This window comes from Schistocerca americana, chromosome 4 (genome assembly GCF_021461395.2).
Source record: "Schistocerca americana isolate TAMUIC-IGC-003095 chromosome 4, iqSchAmer2.1, whole genome shotgun sequence".
Classification (NCBI taxonomy): Eukaryota; Metazoa; Arthropoda; class Insecta; order Orthoptera; family Acrididae; genus Schistocerca; species Schistocerca americana.
In genome coordinates this window covers 170,323,598-170,344,587 of record NC_060122.1, presented here as the reverse complement: position 1 = coordinate 170,344,587, position 20,990 = coordinate 170,323,598, and the positions used below count along the sequence as shown (strand labels likewise).

Here is a 20,990-nt window from a genome sequence, read left to right as displayed (position 1 = left end):
AAGAACAACTGGAATAGAGACAGCTGACACGTATTTAACAATCAAATCCAAATGTCTGTCTATGAGTATTCAAATTCTGAATCATGACGGGGGGAAATATAAAATAATAAGGAGAAACATCAAAAGCAAAGGATTCAGAGTACTAACAGCTGAGGACAGAGTTTCATGATGCAAATAATGGGATGTTGGTGAACAACACATTAAAGATAAGAATGAACCTTGAAAAATTGTGCAGGGTGAAAATGAAAGATAAAAATAGTAAACAAGGGAAGGGCAACTTGTTAAGCATGCAGACACTGTATCGTCTGCCTTGCATATTTTCCACAGAGAGGTTCTCAAAATTATTGGTGTGACCACGACAAAGCTATCAAACAGAATGATTGCCCCAGACAAACTTGCTTCTGCAGGAAGGTTCAGTATTTTGTTGCTGAGAATGCTATGGATTTGCCTACCTGGGTCACCACACAGATCATTTTGAAACCTCATCCAAACAGCAATGCTCTTGAACTCACCCTCTTGCTATACAAATTGCTTAATTTATACTTGTAAGTTCCCTGTGACTGCATTGTTCACTTTGATTGTCCTTGCTGCAATATCATGTTTAAAACCTTTATATCCATTTTCTTAAATATTTCATGTGTCTACCATCTTTTCTTCTTCTCATAATTTATTTTTGTTTCTCATTCAGGCGCTCTTATATATTTATGAACTTAGCACTCATCTTGAACTATTGATTCCTGAATGCTCTTATTTATTACATAAATTTGTTCAGTTTTAAAATTGCAGAGAGGCAGAATGGCTGGTCAGTATTAACCTTCAAATGGTGCAATGCCCTAGCATTGCTTACGAAACACTTAAAACTGAAAGTAATAACCCTGACTTTTGGAATCATATGTTATATTTTGTGGAGGGGCCAGCATATGTATAATTGTAAACGTTAGGACTACTATTTTCTGCATTGTGTTTCTGTCATTGGTTAAAGAAATTGCACCTCCTGAAGGTAAGGACTGGACAGCTATTTTGCCACTTGGTGTTGTTTAACAATTTACCCAATGGAATTTTCTGTGTGATACACTATATTTGTCTTTAATTTGAATTGATTGCGTTAAGACACTATATTTGTCTTTAATTTGAATTGATTGCGTTAAGGTGAGCATGAGCATGTTAAGGATCAAAATCATTAAGTATCTAGATGTCTTTGATACCCTGCTTGTATTTATTGTGCCTTTCGCTTAATGCAGGCTGTTCCAGCTTGTGTGTCTGCCAGCAAGCATCCAGGTGTCACTTGGCACAGGTAGGCAAGGGATGGGTGAACAATTTATGTTGGGCAGTAGGGCTGCCTGCCCATAGTGATAGTTCTGCACCAACCACACACACGTAGGCCGGGTTGACCAAATGGTTTGTGCTCGCGCAGGATGTACATAATAGGGCCGCGATACAGGCAGCCTATATTAGTTGTGCCTGGCCATGAGCGAGCTGAGAGGTGCCCAGCAGTGTCTGTCCCCTATCTGGCAGCGTTGGAACAGCCTGACATAATGTCTACTTCTAATAGAGGCACTCTGTTGTACCCACTTACAAAGCTGTTGCAAAACCTTCATAGCTTTTGATCATCTGTCTAAATTAATGTGTATCTCTAGTTTTGTTCTCAGAGACACCACTCTGTGTCAGATCTTTCCCTGGTAGTGGAACCATTTCAGCCTCTGCAGCCTTTATGTAGTGAAATTCCATATTTATGTGGTGTCTGTTCTTTAGGATATGTTCAAAAGAACAGGTACCATTCTGAACCAACAGCCACACAAAGGAATACAGACATTGGCTGTGAGTGAGCATTGATTTAAATCAATGGGAAAGTTGAAAATTTGTGCCAGACTGGTATTTGAACCTGGTTCTCCTGCTTACTAGGCAGATGCTCTAACCACTAAGCCATCCAGACACAGGGGCCATTGCAACTGCATGGACTGCCCTAGCACACTTCCCATCAGACCTGAATTCTCAACTTATCCACACACTACTAATGTAATGCCCTATTGTCCATTATCCTCATTGCTCGTGACATTTCACCAACTCCCTGGCTGCTGATTCAAAATGGTGTCTGTTCTTTTGGACTTGTCTGAAAGAAGACACACCACATATATATAATTAAGGCAATGATGGCCGATGATCTATTCAGTGCAGGTGCAAACTGGGCTTGAATTCTTAAGAGAATCAATGAAATGCCGCAAGTAATGAGGATAATGGGTAAAAGGGCACTAAACTACTACTGTGTGGATAAGTTGAGAATTTGGGTCTGACAGGAAGCTTGTTTGGGTAGTCCATGCACTTGCCATGACCACTGTGTCCGGATGGCTTAGTAGTCAAAGCATCTACCTAGTAAGCAGGAGACTTGGGTTTGAATCCTGCTGTGACACTGGTTTTCAACGTACCCTGTTGATTTAAATCAATTCCCACTCACAGCCATTGTCTGTAATTCCTTTGTGTCTAAATTCCATATTTCTCAGTTCAAAGGATATTCATTCATTCTGAAAATGCATTCGTACAACAGGTGATCTCAACCTTCTAAGAAGACTTACTGGTAACAGAATTAGCAGTGTATGAGGGGCATTCATTAAGTAATGGAACACATTTTTTTCTGACAGCACATTGCTTTTATTCAGGATGGCAGTACTTTATATTATTCCCCACTCTTTCGGCTACAATACCCTGTTCAGTGCAATGCCCTTATGCCACCTCACCGGGAGGGCTTCTACCCCCACATGGTCAATGTCAGAGACAGCGTCTTGTTGCATCAATAACTTCCCCGTCATACTGTTTCCCCGCTGAGTGCATCCTTCATTGGACCAAACAGAAGGGAGTCAGAAGATGTAACATTGAGGCCGTAGGGTGGATGGAGAAGGGCAGTCCAAGGAAGATTTATGAGTCCCTCTCAGTTGTACAGACTTGGGTGAGGCCTTGCATTGTCATGGAGAAGGAGAAGTTCATTTGCATTTTTGTGGCAATGAACACACTGAAGTCGTTTCTTCAATTTGTTGATGGTAGCACAATACACTTCCGAGTTGATTGTTGCATGGTGTGGGAGGGCATCAAACAGAATAACCCCTTCAGAGTCCCAGAAGACAGTCACCATGACTTTACTGGCTGTGGTTCTGGCTTTGAACTTTTTCTTCGGAAGAGAGGTGTGGTGCCACTCCATGGATTGCTGTTTTATTTCCAGTTTGATGCGACAAAACCGTGTCTCATGTTCAACAAGAAATTGGTGCAGTCAGCCTCATAATACTCAACCAATTCCACACAAATGGTCCTTTATTGCTCTTTATGATCTTGTGTTAGGCCATGAGGAACCCGGTAAGCATACACTTTTGGGTACCCCAACTGGTGAGCAATTGTGTCAGCACTACTATTGGAGATGTCTAGTTGTGCATCAAGATGTTTGACTGTGATCCTTTGGTCACATCAGATGAGAGTGTCTGCATGTTCCAACATTACAGGAGTCGCAGCTTTCCCTGGCTGGCCGGCTGGCATGTCGAACATTGGACAGGTTTGCGTGACTTTGTTGCGGTGATGACGTACGCCTTGCCCAACAACTCACCATGCTTTTGTTCACTACCATCTCTCCGTAGACATTCTGCAGGCACTTATGAATATCTGTGATGTTCTGGTTTTCCACCAGAAAAACTTGATGATGACTCTCTGCTTGGAATGCTCCTCTCTTATGGAAGCTAGTTTGAAGGCTACTTATAGCATCATCTCCTATTGGCACTTCATGAAACTATAGGAGCTAAAAGAGGAAGATTCCATGATGCCCCACAGCAAATTCAACATTTTTTCAACCAAGTGGGTTGAAAAGAAAAAAAATGTGCTGTATTACTTATTGGACGCCCTCCATATTCCATTAAATTGTGGGTGGTTGATAACTGTGCATGCTAGTGGTTCCAAAGTGAAACCACCTCCTTAAAACAATTGAGTGTTTACTTTTGCTAATTTCTTCCTGTCTTACATATTGAATGCCCTTCATAATTATTAATTTCTCAAGCAGAATTTGAACCTCGTGTTTGTTTTTCACTGACTTGTCCTCAACAGACCTAACACATTCTAATAACTTGTCAGTTCTCATAATTTCTTTCCATATCACATAAGAAAAACCTTTTAACTTGATTATAGCATGTGTGACTATTGAGCATCCAACAACAAACCTCTATTTCTCTTTTACAGTAAATATTAGTCACAGCAGTCGAATAATATTTCAGCAGAATTGCTTGATAAGCCCATTCAGCTATCCCTATTAAATATAAGTTCCAAAAATTTCTCTCCTTCTTTGCAGAATTACATGTTATAAATTACTGTCTTGCAGTCCAAAGCATTCACAAGCATGAATAATGTAATAGATAATGTAAGGGAGTCAAGTCGTGTGATGATGCCTATTCTTTATATTCTTAGTGACCAGATACAGCAGCTCAGCTTGCTACTTTAGGTGGGAAGTAGTCAGTGCCAGACTGCTTACGATGCAAGTGTTTTAGTTACTGTGCAACTGAATAGCGATTCTATATTAGAAAATCATAAGTTCCTTTTCAACAAGTTTCTTAACCCATAATGCTTCTAATTGCCAACCTTTTATAGTTTCTAAAGATGGCTCTTAAACGCATTGTTTTCTTGTTACAATTGAATTTTGTCCGTTAATTTACATAGTTTAGTTTTGTAGTTCAAAAATTATTTGAATTTTTTGATTGCCTAGATCTTCCCGTAGTTAGTGATCAGGCAGTGTGGTCCATAATTTGTGTTTGCTGCGAACATATTTACTCTTCTCAATGGAAGTGTGTTATTCAACATTTAAAAGCTGTTTCCCTTTATCAGCAAACCAATCATATAAAGGGTGTCCCATTAAGAACACAGTTTTTAAATTGAGCATCTCCTTCAGTTCGCTAGGTTGCCAGATCTGAAATTTAAGTGACTGCCATCTGTTGATACTGGGGTTACTGATTGTCAACTGGCATTTGCACATATTGTTATCAGCAAAAATTGGGGTATGCGTGATGGATCAATACATCTAGATTTTGAAAGTGCATTTCAAATATGGTGAACGCTCTGCAGAGACCATTCAAAGACTTTTGTGTAATTTTTGGTTAACAAAATGCACCTAATGTGTCAACTGTGCAGAGACTAGGAAGCAGATTTGGAGATACAGGGTTGACAATAACATCAAATCACCAGGATGTCCTCGGTCTCATCGATGGGTGGAGAATGTCACTCTCATTAGTGAGAGCATCGCTGCGAGTCCTGTGATGTCGATTTGCCGCTGTTCTCAGTAGTTAGCCATTCTGAGAAGCAGTTTGCATTCAGTTTTAACTGTGTTAGTTGCATCCTTCTAAGATCCAACTAACACAAGAGCTGAAGCCAATGGACCATTTGAAGCTTCAAACATTTGTTGAGTGGGTATTCACAAAACATAAATTTGATAGTGATTTCCATAAGAAAACAATCTTCAGTCACGAGGCACACTTCAGCTTAATGGTTATCTGAGTATGCAAAATTGGCAGATTTTGGGCACAAAGAATCCTTGCAAGATCCATAGAATATTGTGTTCCAGAAAGAGTCACTGTTTGGTGTGGGTTACCATATTTACTCGAATCCAAGCCGCACTTTTTTTCCGATTTTTGTAATCCAAAAAATTGCCTGCGGCCTAGAATCGAGGGCAAAGTAAGCGTAAGTACTGAAAAATGTTGGTAGGTGCCGCCACAACTAACTTCTGCCGTCGAATATATGTAGCGCTACACAGGCATGCTTTGCAGGCACAAAGATAAATACTGGCGCAAAAACCTCTGCGTCAGTAAATAAATTTAAAAAAAAAAAGTGGAAGACAAGCTTTTTTCTCTGCCCCGTGTTTTTACCACTGCATTTTCGTACATTATCCAACGAAGTAAATACAAATTCCGTATTGTTCATCTTCGAATGTAGCAGCATTTCAATGTACTACGAAAATCCGACTGGCAAGACTGTTTGGGATGTTTGTCAATATGGCCAACTCTACGTTCTGAATTTTTTCCTAGCTGTGAGAAGACATGGTTGCTAATAGGAACTTTTATGAATAGTGAGAATCACATGCAGTATTCTCTTCAACATAAGAATAATATGAATATAAACATTTTGCCATGTATTCTTTCATGTTTGCTGCTATCTCATTTAAATCCTGTGTGCCTAATAAACTACAAAACTAGAGTGAGACAACAGCAAACGTGGAAGAATATACATATCATGTCCTGTTTATATTCATATTATTCTTATGCCTAATACTGATACAATCAGAAATGAAGCATGGCAGTTGACTAGATTTTTAAATCTAAGATTACTCTAATTTCTGTAATGTACTAAAGAGGCGTCTCCATTATGTGTGCCAAAGAGGAGGAAACACATAATGGAGTCACAATATTTACGTTGTGAAAAGCAGTGTCCAGCGAATTAGTTATATCAAGTAGCAAAAGAACAATAGTACACCACAAAAAAGAATGAAAACATGGTGAACAGGGTGAAGAAGGTCAGAACGCAAAGTTGTGCGTATATGGCAGTAATAAAAGTGGTAGTACGACCTCCAGACCAGATGTGAGGAAACACAAATCAGCAAATCATCCCACTGATGATGCCTTAGAACAAGATAAGGTGAAATGTGCTTAGGATGAATAAATTCAGTAGCAGCAGAAGAAGGCAGTTTTATTTACAAAACAAGTATATATAAAAATTGCATTCTTCATGGGACACACATTAACTAATTCATTTCCAATGGTCAGACAGAACAATTTGGACCTAGTCTCAACTGAATGTGATTTTATTCCATCTTACATTTTGAATAAACTATCCCAAGGTAACTATTATGATATCAGAAAGTTCTGGATGGAATATAAATAATGGAAGGAATAAAGACATCCTTTAACCTTAAAGTTAAGGCATTAAGTGGTTGAAAGCTAAGTAAAATAAAACTGGGAATGTTGTTGAGCTTTCAGATAATGTTCTTCTTTTGAGCTAAGTAACAAAACACACACACACACAAATGCATGAGTCGAGCTGTAACAAGCCAGCCGGTATGGCCGAGCAGTTCTAGACACTTCAGTCCTTAGGTTCGTTAGGTTTAAGTAGTTCTAAGTTCTAGGGGACTGATGACCTCAGATGTTAAGTCCCATAGTGCTCAGAGCCAAGCCATTTGAGCTCTAACAAGAGGACAGTAGCATCTTCTGTGAGAGTTTATATATATATATATATATATATATATATATCTGTGTGTGTGTGTGTGTGTGTGTGTGTGTGTGTGTGTGTGTGGGCGCGCGCGCGCGCGCCCGCTCATTTCCGTCCGTGCTCGTGTGTGCGTGCACTTGCTAGCGTGAGTGAATGTGGGTGAGTGGGGCTGGTGGGTGGCAGCACATGCGCCTGCATTCATATTTGAAATTTCAACATCTTTCCCAAGGCCAAGATTCTATCCTTGTTTTTGTCAGTTCATTTCATCTGTCAACTGCAACAAATGAACCCATGTTCACTACCCCAAAATAATACTTCTGTTTTCTCTTCAGATTTCCTCATTCTGTCATAGGGTTTCCATGTGTCTCCTGAGAACCGCGACTGAGCGAGATGGCACAGTATTAAGACACCGGGCTCGCGGTCAGGATGATGACACTTCAGATCCCTGTCAGGCCATCTGTATTTCGGTTTTCATTTCCCTAAATCACTTAAGGAAGAAGGTGGGGTGGAGAGAGCTGTTTTCCTTATACATCCTTCCCAATCCTGGTATATGCTGCATTGCTAATTACTGTGTCTTCACTAAATGCTAATCTCCCTCTTGAGAGGCCTGTAACATATTTGGATGTTGTAAGAAGTGGATTCCTATGAACTGGTACCTCTGGTTAATATTTTTGTATAAAGGCTTCTGTGAAAAGGCTTAGTTCTTATACAACTGTGTGTGACACTCTTCTTTCCAGTTAGTAGAATGAACATTTGAACAGTAGTAGAGGAAGATAACACCTCTTCTTTATTTATAGTTTGGACAACTATATTTTATCCTTTCAGAACTACTTGCCATTTGCACCTGCAATCCACTGGAGACAGTTAGATGTTTAGTATGCCAGCTAGTTTGGTTATTCCCACAGCCCCCTCTATTTTAGGGCCATTAGAGACTACGTCAAATAGCTGTAAGACATTTCTGAAAGACTTCTATAAAAGACAAAAACAATGCAGTCTCTGCCTTCTCTCCTCTGCAGGGCCACTGTTCTGCTTTTGCTCATCCTGAAAGCCCTTAAAGTTGTTGATCAATGATCTGTACTTTGACTGGTCAGAGATGACTTCCTGATTGAGTTCAGTGCTCTTAATGTCTTTTCTTACCTCCTTGAACCATTTGTTGGAGACTGGAGGTCTGTCATTCAGTACTATTCTGCTGTTGCTGGCTTCTTTTTGTGGTAGTTTTCATCCAAAACTGTCCACTTATTCTGTTTACTGTACTTTGCTGTTAGGTGAATAGGCACTGTTCAGATGTTGTTTATATACTTCGTTTTCTCAAAGGAAATTTGGAGGCCAGCTTTTTCTGCTTGTTCCTTCAGTGTGTTTAGAAAATGGGTCTTAATCCTTTATCATTCACATTTCAGCTTTGTTTGTTACATTGCTGTGTTTCCCAGCACATTCAATCATCTTGTTATTAATATATCCCAGAATTAAAATTTTGGTTATTAATCTGTTGCTACCACTGGATTCTATCCTGCACACCTGCCTTGAGGTAAATAGTTTTCTTTAACCTGTTAAGTCCTGTTTCTTTGTGCTGTGTGTTCATTTATAATTTGATTTCTGTCTCCTCTCAGTACCAACCTCAGATTAAAATTGTGTTGCATTGTACATGCCTTGCACTACAGAATAACTTTTTTATGAGGTGTTAATGATGGACCCTCAAGTTATCTTCTTGAGCTGTACTTCTTCATCGAAAGATACTGAAATTGTATGTGCTAAACTAGTTTTGTAATTCCACATAACTCAAGTTTTCTCACTCATTTATCCTCCCCGTATCAATTTAAATCCAATTTTGTGTACAGTCATCTTATGTGTTTGTATTTTAAGAGCATATTTCATCTTTTTAACCTTTATTACTCCATGAACTACCATATTAAATGTGACTTACATGAGTTTTACGAACACTGCTCCCCAATTACAACCTTGGTCATTTCACACATAGGAACCGAGCAAGTGATTAGTACACTGGACTCACATTCGGGAGGAACACTGGACTCACATTCGGGAGGATGACAGTTCTAACCCACATCCGGCCATCCTGATTTATGTTTTCTGTGATTTCCCTAAATCACTTCAGGCAATTTGTGGGATGTATCCTGTGAAAGGGCATGGCCAACTTCCTTTCCCAGCCTTCTCTACTCTTATGGGACCAATGACCTCACTGTTTAGCCCCCTCCCACAAATCAACCAACCAACTTCACACATAGAAGTCCTGGTCTTGATATTTAATTACAAGGTTAATTAACTTCTGGAATATTTTGCAGAGAAGAAACACACCATTGAATTACGAAATTGCTTCTTAACTGTAAGAACTTTAAAGGAATCAGCTTACTGGACACCCCACACAAAATTAATGCAAGACATTAAAGGCTATAGCTGAGAGGTTGAATAATAAGTGGGATTTTCGTGGGACAGATTGACAGCAGATGCAGTATTTGTTATTAAACAAATAATCGAAAAACAGAGAGAGTATAATAGGGAAATCCATTTAGAATTCATTCATTTTGTGAAGGCATCTGGTAATGATAGAACAAAACTGTAGAGAACTATTCAGAAAAGAGGATACTCACAACACGTAACAAATGTTTTCTTAAGTGTCTCTCTCTCTCTCTCTCTCTCTCTCTCTCTCTCTCTCTCTCTCTCTCTCTCTGTGTGTGTGTGTGTGTGTGTGTGTGTGTGTGTGTGTGTGTGTGTGTGTGTGTGTGTGTGTGTGTGTATTTTGCAGAGGCCTTGTTGGCCGTAAGCTTGTATTGTGACAGTCTTTTTGTTGTGCCTATCTGCAACTCAGCATCTCCGCTGTATGGTGAGTAGCAACTTTCCTTTTCACAATATTGTCAAACACACTACTGTAATTTTAGATATAAGTGGTACTCTAACACAGCCTATACCAACAAAAAGGGAGTTACGCAAGGGTGCAGAATTTCACCCATACTTTTTACATTTATTTAGATGATGTAGTTTGGAAATGGAAGGAGGTTTTTAAGAAGAGACTTAAGATTGACAGAAATTCTTGATTGAATTGCCTTATATATGCAGATGATGCCACCACACTTCTGGCAGAGAATGAAGATGACTTACAAAGGTGAATACATATATTACATAAGATTTGTAAAAAGTACCATTTGACAATTTCAGAAAAGAAGACCGAATAAATGAGTTTTAAATGGAAACATCAAAATTTTGATTAACAACAGAACAGGTCAAATGTTTTATAGTTATTTAGGTCGTGATGTCATGTTTGAGTATGACGAAAACATAGAGAAGAAATTAGCAAAGTTTGAGAGTATGTGTGGAACAATAAACAGATGTCTAAAATATAAAATGAGAAAAGAAAACGAAACTGCAATTTTATAAGACATTGGCAATTCCATTGCTTGTTTATGTAAGTGAATTGTGGGTTATAAGTAAACATCAAGAAAGTCGCATACAAGCAATAGATCTGAGGTACCTACCAGCAGTGAAGGGATGCACAAGAGCCAACTGATTTCAGAATTCAGAAATAACTGAATATATTTAACATTCTCAGTAAAACACAAGAAAATAGGAGAAACTGGAATGAACATCTAGAAAGAATGAGTGGACAAAGATTACCTCTTCAGAAAAGAAAGTTTAAGAAGGTTTAAGCCAGTTGCGAGAAGAAGTCAAGAAAGCGATAGATAACATAACAGGCAAAGCAAACAAAGGCCCAATGCTTGAAGTAAAGATAATGATGAAGATGAGAGTTCATTTTTAATTTACTATTTACCACTGTGTTCCGTTACATGTGTAACAGATCATTGCTTGCATCATTCACATCTAGCATTAATTTTCTGGCTTTAGGGGACAGTTTCTCTTCAAAATGACCCCGGTATGAATTTATTTATGAAGAATGATAAACGCTGAAGAGCGAAAAATTGCATTGTAGTTGCAACAGTGTTTAATGTGAAAATGTATAACAACAATGGAAATTCCGGGATCCACAGTGTGTGCTCATTAGACTGTTAATTCTATTTAAGAAGTCCTGCAATTCTTCTCACTTTTGAGGGAGAATAACAATTCCATCGACAAATATTACCATTAACATCCATTCACAATGAATTTTAATGACACACCTGAACCTTTCTTTTATTTTAGTCATCGCTTTTTTGATGTACGGATTGAACAGTAGGGCCAAAAGACAACGCTTCTGTCATATATCCTTTCTAATCTGAGCAATTAATTCATAGTCTTCCATTTTTAATGTCTCTTATTGGTTCTTGTACATATTGTATATCATTAGCCTTTTCCTATAGCTTAGACTTATTTTGCTGCAAATATACGACATCATACACCATTTTACATTGTCTAATGTTTTTCTATGTTGACAAATCCTATGGTGGTGTCCTGGTTTTTCTTAAGTCTTGCTTCTGTTACGAAGCACAATGTCAGAACTGCCTCTCTGGTGCCATTACCTTTATTAAAGCTAAACTTCCATCTAATAGATCCTTAATTTTCATTTCCATTCTTTTGTATATTGTTTTCATCAGCTTGGATGCAGGAGTTGTTATGCTTATTGTGTGATAGGTCTAACACTTATCTTCTCTTGCTATCTTGAGGATTGTGTGGATGGTACTTTCCACAAATTCAGATGGTAGTTCTCCAGACTCATGGATCATACAAATTAAACTGAATAATTGAGGCACTGAGAATCATAAGGGCCCAAAACACAGAGACAAAGTTTTGAGAAAAATATATGTTTGTAAAAATCAGGTTTGTAGCCAAACCACCAGTCTCATAGGTTTGTCTTGTCTCAACAGCCTATGAAAAACTAAAGTAACCACTTAATATTATGAAACCCACATATATTATAAAATAGACAACATATACACACACACATTCATCCAAATGCAGCTCACTCATGCATGACTACTGTCTCTGGCTGCCAAGGCCAGTCTTTTCATTGTGCCTGTCTGCGATTCAGCATCTCCGCTAGTGGTATGTAGCAGTATGTACTTTTCACAATATTGTCATTAATCCATCGTGAATTTTCCACTGTTTGACACATATCAAAACAATAGATGTACCTGTCTATATGTTCTGCATCTCCTCCTACACCACTGGGCAGATTTCAACCAAACTTGGTACACATATCAGTTACCATCTGGAAATAATTGCTGTTGGGGTAAGAACCACCTATCTATCAAAGGGATGGGATGGGATTGAAAAAGTAGTGTAGCCCATGATGCGTGGATGCCCAGATTTTATCCATCCAGTATTTGAGAATTAGAGCACTTTGTGACTTTCAACAAACAATACACATAACTTCAAACCTTTAAGAAACTTTTCTCACCTACAACACCAATAAAAAGATGAAAGGAAAAGAGTTTATCACTTACTATGTTTTTGCCATTCACATAATAAAACTGTCGAATGTGGCATGATGTTTTAATTTATTAATTCTTTACTACTAACTCTATGCACAACACATTTCACAGGCAGTATCCACATATGCCGTTGATTGTACAACACGTACTTCAGAAAGTATGACATCAAATACTGAGATGCATCAAAAATTGCCGCATCATACTTGACCCTTTAATTTATTATGCTTTTACTGCTGACTCTATTCACAACACATTTTGCAGACAGTATCCATGTATCCCACTGAATATACCTACAAAAATACATCATTGTACGATGCATAGTTAAGGCTGCTTGAAAATGAAATGGCAGGGCAAAATTCCCTACAGATGCAGATGAAATATATGTACACATGTGTGTGAAATATGTAAAATATATGTAACGTGTGCATAGGCAAAGCCATGGGTAAGAAGTTCCTCCTAAACCCTTGGATTAATTGCAGGCAAATCTGATACACATATCACTGTCTGGTAATAAATACTTAGGGTAGGAAACAGCAACATTATATTAAGATGGGCATAATAATGTGTAATGTGGTGAGAGAGAAGTGGGGGGGGGGGGGCGAAGAAGGATATGGACAGACAGAGGGAAGGAAGAGATGAGCACTGTTAGGGGAGAGGGAGATAGAGAGAGGAGGAGGGGGAGATGGACAGATACAAGGGGGAGGAGGGGTTGGACAAAGAGAGGAGGAGCAGGAAAAGGACTTGTGGGAGGAGAAGATGGATAGAGGAGGAATGAGCAGTAGGACAGAGAGAGGCACAGGAGGAGATGGACATGGACAGTGAGGGGTTGGAGGGGGGGAGGAGGTGGACAGAGCGTGGCATGGGGGAGGAGGAGATGGACTAAGAGAAGATTGGAATAAATCCATATTCAGGCAATACCATGCCTCACCTAGTTTTAATATTTAGGTTGTTGTTGTTGTTGTTGTTGTTGTTGTGGTGGTGGTGGTGGTCTTCAGTCCTGAGACTGGTTTAATGCAGCTCTCTATGCTACTCTATCCTGTGCAAGCTTCTTCATCTTCCAATACTTACTGCAACCTACATCCTTCTGAATCTGCTTAGTGTATTCATCTCTTGGTCTCCCTCTAAGATTTTTACCCTCCACACTGCCCTCCAATACTAAATTTGTGATCCCTTGATGCCTCAGAACATGTCCTACCAACTGGTCCCTTCTTCTTGTCAAGTTGTGCCACAAACTCCTCTTCTCCCCAATTCTATTCAATACCTCCTCATTAGTTATGTGATCTACCCATCTAATCTTCAGCATTCTTCTGAAGCCCACATTTCGAAAGCTTCTATTCTCTTCTTGTCCAAACTATTTATCGTCCATGTTTCACTTCCATACATGGCTACCCTCCATACAAATACTTTCAGAAACAACTTCCTGGCACTTAAATCTATACTCGATGTTAACAAATTTCTCGTCTTCAGAAACGATTTCCTTGCCATTGCCAGTCTACATTTTATATCCTCTCTACTTCGACCATCATCAGTTATTTTGCTCCCCAAATAGCAAAACTCCTTTACTACTTTAAGTGTCTCATTTCCTAGTCTAATTCCCTCAGCATCACCCAACTTAATTCGAGTACATTCCATTATCCTCGTTTTGCTTTTGTTGATGTTCATCTTATACCCTCCTTTCAAGGCACTATCCATTCCATTCAACTACTCTTCCCAGTCCTTTGCTGTCTCTGACAGAATTACAATGTCATCGGTGAACCTCAAAGTTTTTATTTCTTCTCCATGGATTTTAATACCTACTCCGAATTTTTCTTTTGTTTCCTTTACTGTTTGTTCAATATATAGATTGAATAACATCGGGGATAGGCTACAACCCTGTCTCACTCCCTTCCCAACAACTGCTTCCCTTTTGTGCCCCTCGACTCTTATAACTGCCATGTGGTTTCTGTACAAATTGTAAATAGCTTTTCGCTCCCTGTATTTTACCCCTGCCACCTTTAGAACCAGTCAACATTGTCAAAAGCTTTCTCTAAGTCTACAAATGCTAGAAACGTAGGTTTGCCTTTCCTTAATCTTTCTTCTAAGATAAGTCGTAAGGTCAGTATTGCCTCACGTGTTCCAACATTTCTACGGAATCCAAACTGATCTTCCCCGAGGCCGGCTTCTACCAGTTTTTCCATTCGTCTGTAAAGAATTCGTGTTAGTATTTTGCAGCCATGACTTATTAAACTGATAGTTCGCTAATTTTCACATCTGTTAGCACCTGCTTTGTTTGGGATTGGTATTATTATATTATTCTTGAAGTCTGAGGATATTTCGCCTGTCTCATACATTGTGCTCACCAGATGGCAGAGTTTTGCCAGGACTCGCTCTCCCAACGCTGTTAGTAGTTCTAATGGAATGTTGTCTACGCCCGGCCCTTGTTCCTCTTCCATTTCCATAATATTGTCCTGAAGTACATAACCCTTGTATAGACCCTCCATATACTACTTCCACCTTTCTGCCTTCCCTTCTTTGCTTAGAACTGGGTTTCCATCTGAGCTCTTGATTTTCATACAAGTGCCTCTCTTTTCTCCAAAGATCTCTTTAATTTTCCTGTAGGCAGTATCTATCTTACCCCTAGTGAGATAAGCCTCTACATCCTTACATTTGTCCTCTAGCCATCCCTGCTTAGCCATTTTGCATTTCCCGTCGATCTCATTTTTGAGACTTTTGTATTCCTTTTTGCCTACTTCATTTACTGTGTTTTTATATTTTCTCCTTTCATCAATTAAATTCAATATTTCTTCTGTTGCCCAAGGATTTCTACTAGCCCTCATATTTTTACCTACATGATCCTCTGCTGCCTTCACTACCTCATCCCTCAGAGCTACCCTTCTTCTTCTACTGTATTTCTTTCCCCATTCCTGTCAATTGTTCCCTTATGCTCTCCCTGAAACTCTGTTATTATTATTAATAATGTTAATTCACCAAATTTTCTTGTTTCAGCTACCCCTGCTAAGAGTCATCAGGTGCATTTTCCCAGATGCTCCAGCAGATATGTGTGATTTTGTTTTTACAACACATAACTGGAGTCAGCCCAAACAAATACTGTTCATCGTGTCATTCACGCAATGCCCAGTGTCATAAAAAACCACTGATTTGTTTGCTATTACAAATGAAATTGTTTTTAAAGTGGGATTTTATGTGCCTATTCAATAGACTGCCCTCAAATTAGTCTAATGTGATATTTATTTTATTCACATCCAGTAACAGGGACAGTAAAAAACAGAGAATAACCACTACTCCAGAAGCGACTGAGCAGTGCTGCTGCATGGTAGTAGGAATCAGTGTGGGCTAGGGCACTGCTGTCACTGCTGGAATACTGGTTATTCTTTCTAACAATTACGAGAAGGAAAGTTGCTACTCGCCATATAGCGGAGATGCTGAGCCACAGATAGGCACAACAAAAAGACCCTCAGAATTACAGCTTTCGGCCATTAAGGCCTTCGTCAACAATAGACACACGTAAGCACAAGCACACATTTTCATGCAAAGGCAACTCACACACGCAACTGCAGTCTCAAGCAACTGAAACCACACTGCCTGAGACTGCAGCTGTGTTTGTGAGTTGAGTGTGTTTGCATGTGCATATGTGCATCTACTGTTGACAAAGGTCTTAATGGCTGAAAACTATAATTGAGTGAGTCTTTTTGTTGTGCCTAACTGCAACTCAGCATCTCCGCTATATGATGAGTAGCAACTTTCCTTCTCACAATTGTTACATTCCATCCTGGATTTTTCATTGTTTGATTACTCTTTGTGTTTTATTGCCCCTGTTAAAATGTGTCAGTAAAAGAAATATCACTCTAAACTGATTTGCGGCCGCTCTCTCAAATGGACATGTGAAACCCCACTTTAAAAATCATGTCGTTTGTAGAGGCAAACAGACTGACTTTTTGACGACACTTGGTGACACGTGAAAAGCATGATGAGCAGTTTGTATTTTTTTGCTGACTTCAGATACACCTTGCATAAATAAAATTCGGAGTTTCTCCCAAAGCATCAGAGTAAATGCATCTTTTTGCTCTTAGGCGGGGACACTCTGTATGGCATGAATTTAATTTCACACATGGCATTTATGCATACTGATCAAGCATTCCCATATCATTAGTTTATTACTAAAATGATCTTGGTATGTAACAAGGAATGCTCAGTGCTGATTGTCTCTCAAGCCATTCTGGATCTGCTAGGCTTCACTCAAGCAGATGTTGAGTGTTTCATAATTTTCAAGGAAAGACTTTATGAATCAACAGTCCAATTTATTTGCTCATAATCATGTACCCAGGACATGGTTGAATCATATCATGGTTCAGTTTTTCTCAGTTAAATGATAGGTACATGTGCCAGATAAGGAGAAAAATCAGAAGGCCTAAATGAACAAATAATGCACAAAACAATCAATAATAGTATAGAGGCAATAAATTGTGTTCTTTATATGGCTTCCAAGGCTTTGAAGCGTAAATAAAAAAAACTAAATTATTTTGATGTGCTTAAAGAACCTACTGTATTTGCATGCAACATCAAAGCTCCATACATAGAGCAGATTGTTCATTAAATGCAGATATTAACAACTACTTAATGTTCCTCTGATTTCACACTATCCGTCATTCATAACCTACACAATGGTTTACATTAAATACATGTCATGTCCACTGTAAACAATATTTGCTGAATGGCTTACTGCTGGGCTTATGATGTTATGTTGATTGATGCTATGCATTTTTATATGCACTGACAGCAGAAAATTGCAACACAAAGAAGCAGTTGTGTAAGATAAACAAAAGTGGGTAGGCTGTTTCTACATCTGAAAGATGATGTCCATTCAAATTTCATACCAGTCGCATAAGAATGCCACTATTAGCACTGCTGTGAAGATGCTTTAAATACACAGTGTAATAGTTGTGAGTATTTTAACTTTGAGGTTGGGGGTGGTGAGTTGAGGTTAGTCAAGAATTCCTTTAAGGCAACAAAGAGTCAGAGGTTGGGGGTGGTGAGTTGATGTTAGTCAAGAATTCCTTTAAGGCAGCAAAGATGTCATTATTAGTATGTCGCTGAGTTTGGATGAGGTTGTTTAATAGGGTTCCGAGAAGCTGGGTGTTCCTTCTGTGATATTGCAGAAAGATTTAGCAGGAATGTAGCCACGGTACGTGATTGCTGGTGGCGGTGGTCACAAGAATGTAAGATCACAGAAAGGGCGGCCTCCGGACAGCCATGTGACACTACCAAGAAGGAAGACCATTGTGTTCAGCATATGGCTGTCGCGCATCATGCATCTTCAGCAGCAGTTTGACCAGCAGTTGGCACTACAGAATCACAATGAACTGTTACAAATTGATTACTTCAAGGATAGCTCTGAGCTAGATGCCCTATAGCATGCATACCTCTGACCCCAAACCATCGCTGTTTGTGACTTCTGGAGTGTCAAGCATAAGCTCACTTGAGAGCCAGCAATGGCCATGTGTTGATTAGAAGGAAGCCAATTGACGGCCTGCATCCCATGCACACTGACTACAAGTTTGTACATCAGTCTGGTGATTCAATCTGTTGTGCTGCTATTTCTGAATAGCATTTCAGGGGGTGTTTCCAATAGGATATAGCTCAGTCACATACCATTATTGCAACCCAACATGCTCTACAAAGTGTTGACATGTTGCCTTGCCCTGCTCAATCACCAAATCTGTCTCCAATTGAGCACATATGGGACATCATTTGACGACAACTCAAGCATCATCCACAAATGGTATTAAATGTCCCTGTATTGACTGATCAAGTGCAACAGGCATGGAACTCATCCCACAAACTGCCATCCAGCACCTTTACAACACAATACATGCACATTTGCATGCTTGTGTTCAACGTTTTGGTATTTTCACTGGTTATTATCATACCATCATTTCACATTTCCAGTGGGTTATCTCAAGCTTACATTAATCTGCAATCTCACAGTGGTAATCAGTTCAATATGTTAACCAACCAAATGTATTCCTGAAGTTTCACTACTGTACATTAATTATTTTTTGATGTTGTGATTTTTTGTGCATGAATGTATCTTTACAAAAATACGGTTGTCTGTTAGTCAAATAAGTTTTGTGCAAATTTATCTTTCTTATGTAATTTTGCATGTGAAACCATTTGTGTAATTATTTTCAGTGTATGGGAAATACAATGATGTTAGTGCACAAGCCTTCCTGCAAGCCCAAATTGATACAGACTATCGTAAAGAGTGGGACAATACAGCTGTAACCTTGAAGATAATTGATTCAGAGCCTACATCAAATAGTGATGTGATCTATTGGGAAATGCAGTGGCCTGTAAGTATATAGGAGTACATTCATTATCTTCAAACGTGAAGACCTAAGAGAAAAAAAATTTAAAAGATGTTTAATCAGTACATGGAAAGTGTGTAGATATCTGTAAGAGAGTACAATTTCAGTTGATACCATATTTACTGTTACGTAAATTTTCACTATGGTGGTCTTTGTTTTAGTAATTTATTCAAAGAAGAAAATACTCTAGGAGGGAAGTGAAAATGAACACACTGAAACAATTAATAAAGTTTGAGTCTAACATACTTGTTGCCCTCTGTACAACTACAATTATGGACATATTGTCCTTCACAACACTAAGTATCTTGCATAGCCTCTTCTAGTTTCTACAGTAATGCACAGTGACAATCGGGGGAGAGATTTCCATACTACTTCCTCATCCCACAGTTGACCCAAGGAGTCAATAACAATACGGCCCTGGCTACTCCTGACATGTCCCAGACATTCATAGTAGCAAACAAGTCTGGTGATTATATTGCCCATTGCTCATTGTCCTGTAGGAACCACACATGTCCCTGATGTAGAAATAGTGCCAGAAAGATCTGAATGATGTTCTGCTGTCTTCACAAAGTCATTGTAAGCATGGCTCCTCACACAACGATGCCTGGAGACAGCCCTGTATCTCACGTGATACACTCCAGTTACTACATTTTTATTCAGTCGGAATGCCATCATACGCTGAAAATGTACCATATCTAAAATTCAGTTTATCCTATGACTTTTTCTTACCAGTGTCATTTGGAAATGTCTGCAAACTTTACTGGCACAATATAATGCTCTAAACAACAGACCACTGTTTCAGCAACTTAAATACAGTTATGGGCATAGTGTGTCCATGTTCAGTCTGTAATTCCCACTTAATCCACAGCAACAGAGCACCTACTCGTTGTCTTTGCTGCTCTTTTTTCGTAGCTCCCTGTATATAAGCTCATTGGACAAAATATCAGTCGTGCCCTTCAAAGAGCACACCTGCCAGGTGATTATATGACCTTCAACTGCTAAATAATTCGTTGCTCTATAGTGGTGAGCATGTGCCAGTTGGTTGTATGGAATCAGTAGATGGTTCGTAATGGAGCGACAAAAGAATTACAGAAGGGAGCTATTGTGTTTGGACATGCCTATAACCACACCGTGAATGAAGTTGCCTTATTTGTTGGTATATCAATGCTGAGTGTCCAACAAGTCTATAAGGATTATGTACCTCTCACAGTCTCGTAACATAGTGGTGTATCAACACTGAATGTTCAACAAGTCTACAAGGATGGTATACCTCTCACAGTCTCGTAACATAGTGTAAAAACAGTGGCTGTGACCATAAGAAGTTCATAACCAAGAGGAATTGGAGATAAATTTCATGCTTAGTCAATGACAATCAGTTTCAAACCGACAGCAGTTGCTGCTGTCAGTGGATGCAGCTCCATCTCAACCAGTTTCCAAGGGATTACTTGAAGTGGATATTTGAAGTTAGTCATCATGCATATGACCACTTCTCAAAGTGTTACATAAAGCTGCAAGATTTCAGTGGACCAGGCAACACAGGAACTGTACAGTATCTGACTGGCGGCATGTAGTGAGGTCTGACAAGTTGTGGTTTAGCCTCTTTTTTTTAAATGAAGCAAAATGTTGAGTGCAACAGTGCCCTAATGACATGTTTACTCCACCACATATGAAGAATTTAGTTCAGGCTGGAGGTGGTTTCTGTTGTTTAGGGGGTGTTTTTCGAACCATGACTCAAGCTCGCTCATTCAGATTACCAAGAACATGAACAAGGATGTTTATTTCAACATTCCTAGTGAGCAACTGTTGCTCTTTCTTCTACATCTTCTTCCTCTCCTGTCTTCCAGGGTTACAGCTATGTTTACAGGTACTGCTACAAATGAAATGACACAATTTCAGAGACTTTACTGATCTCATACAGGTAGGATATTATGTATAGAGACTGAAGTGGCAAGTGAAAATTTGTACCAAGGCTGGGAATCAAATTTGGGTCTCCTGCTGACTACGCAGGTGTGTTAGCCACTAAGCAACTGTG

At 39.1% G+C, this 20,990-nt stretch overlaps 1 protein-coding gene across 2 annotated transcripts in view; it reads left to right on the top strand.

Annotated features, from left to right (window-relative positions):
• Positions 1 to 20,990, top strand: part of LOC124614030 (stAR-related lipid transfer protein 7, mitochondrial) — a 116,496-nt gene that overhangs the window by 76,937 nt on the left and 18,569 nt on the right. For both annotated transcript variants that reach the window (XM_047142853.1, XM_047142852.1), the window contains one exon: positions 18,783 to 18,943. In XM_047142853.1, coding sequence (XP_046998809.1) covers positions 18,783 to 18,943 — 161 coding nt within the window. The remainder of the gene's footprint in view (positions 1 to 18,782; positions 18,944 to 20,990) is intronic.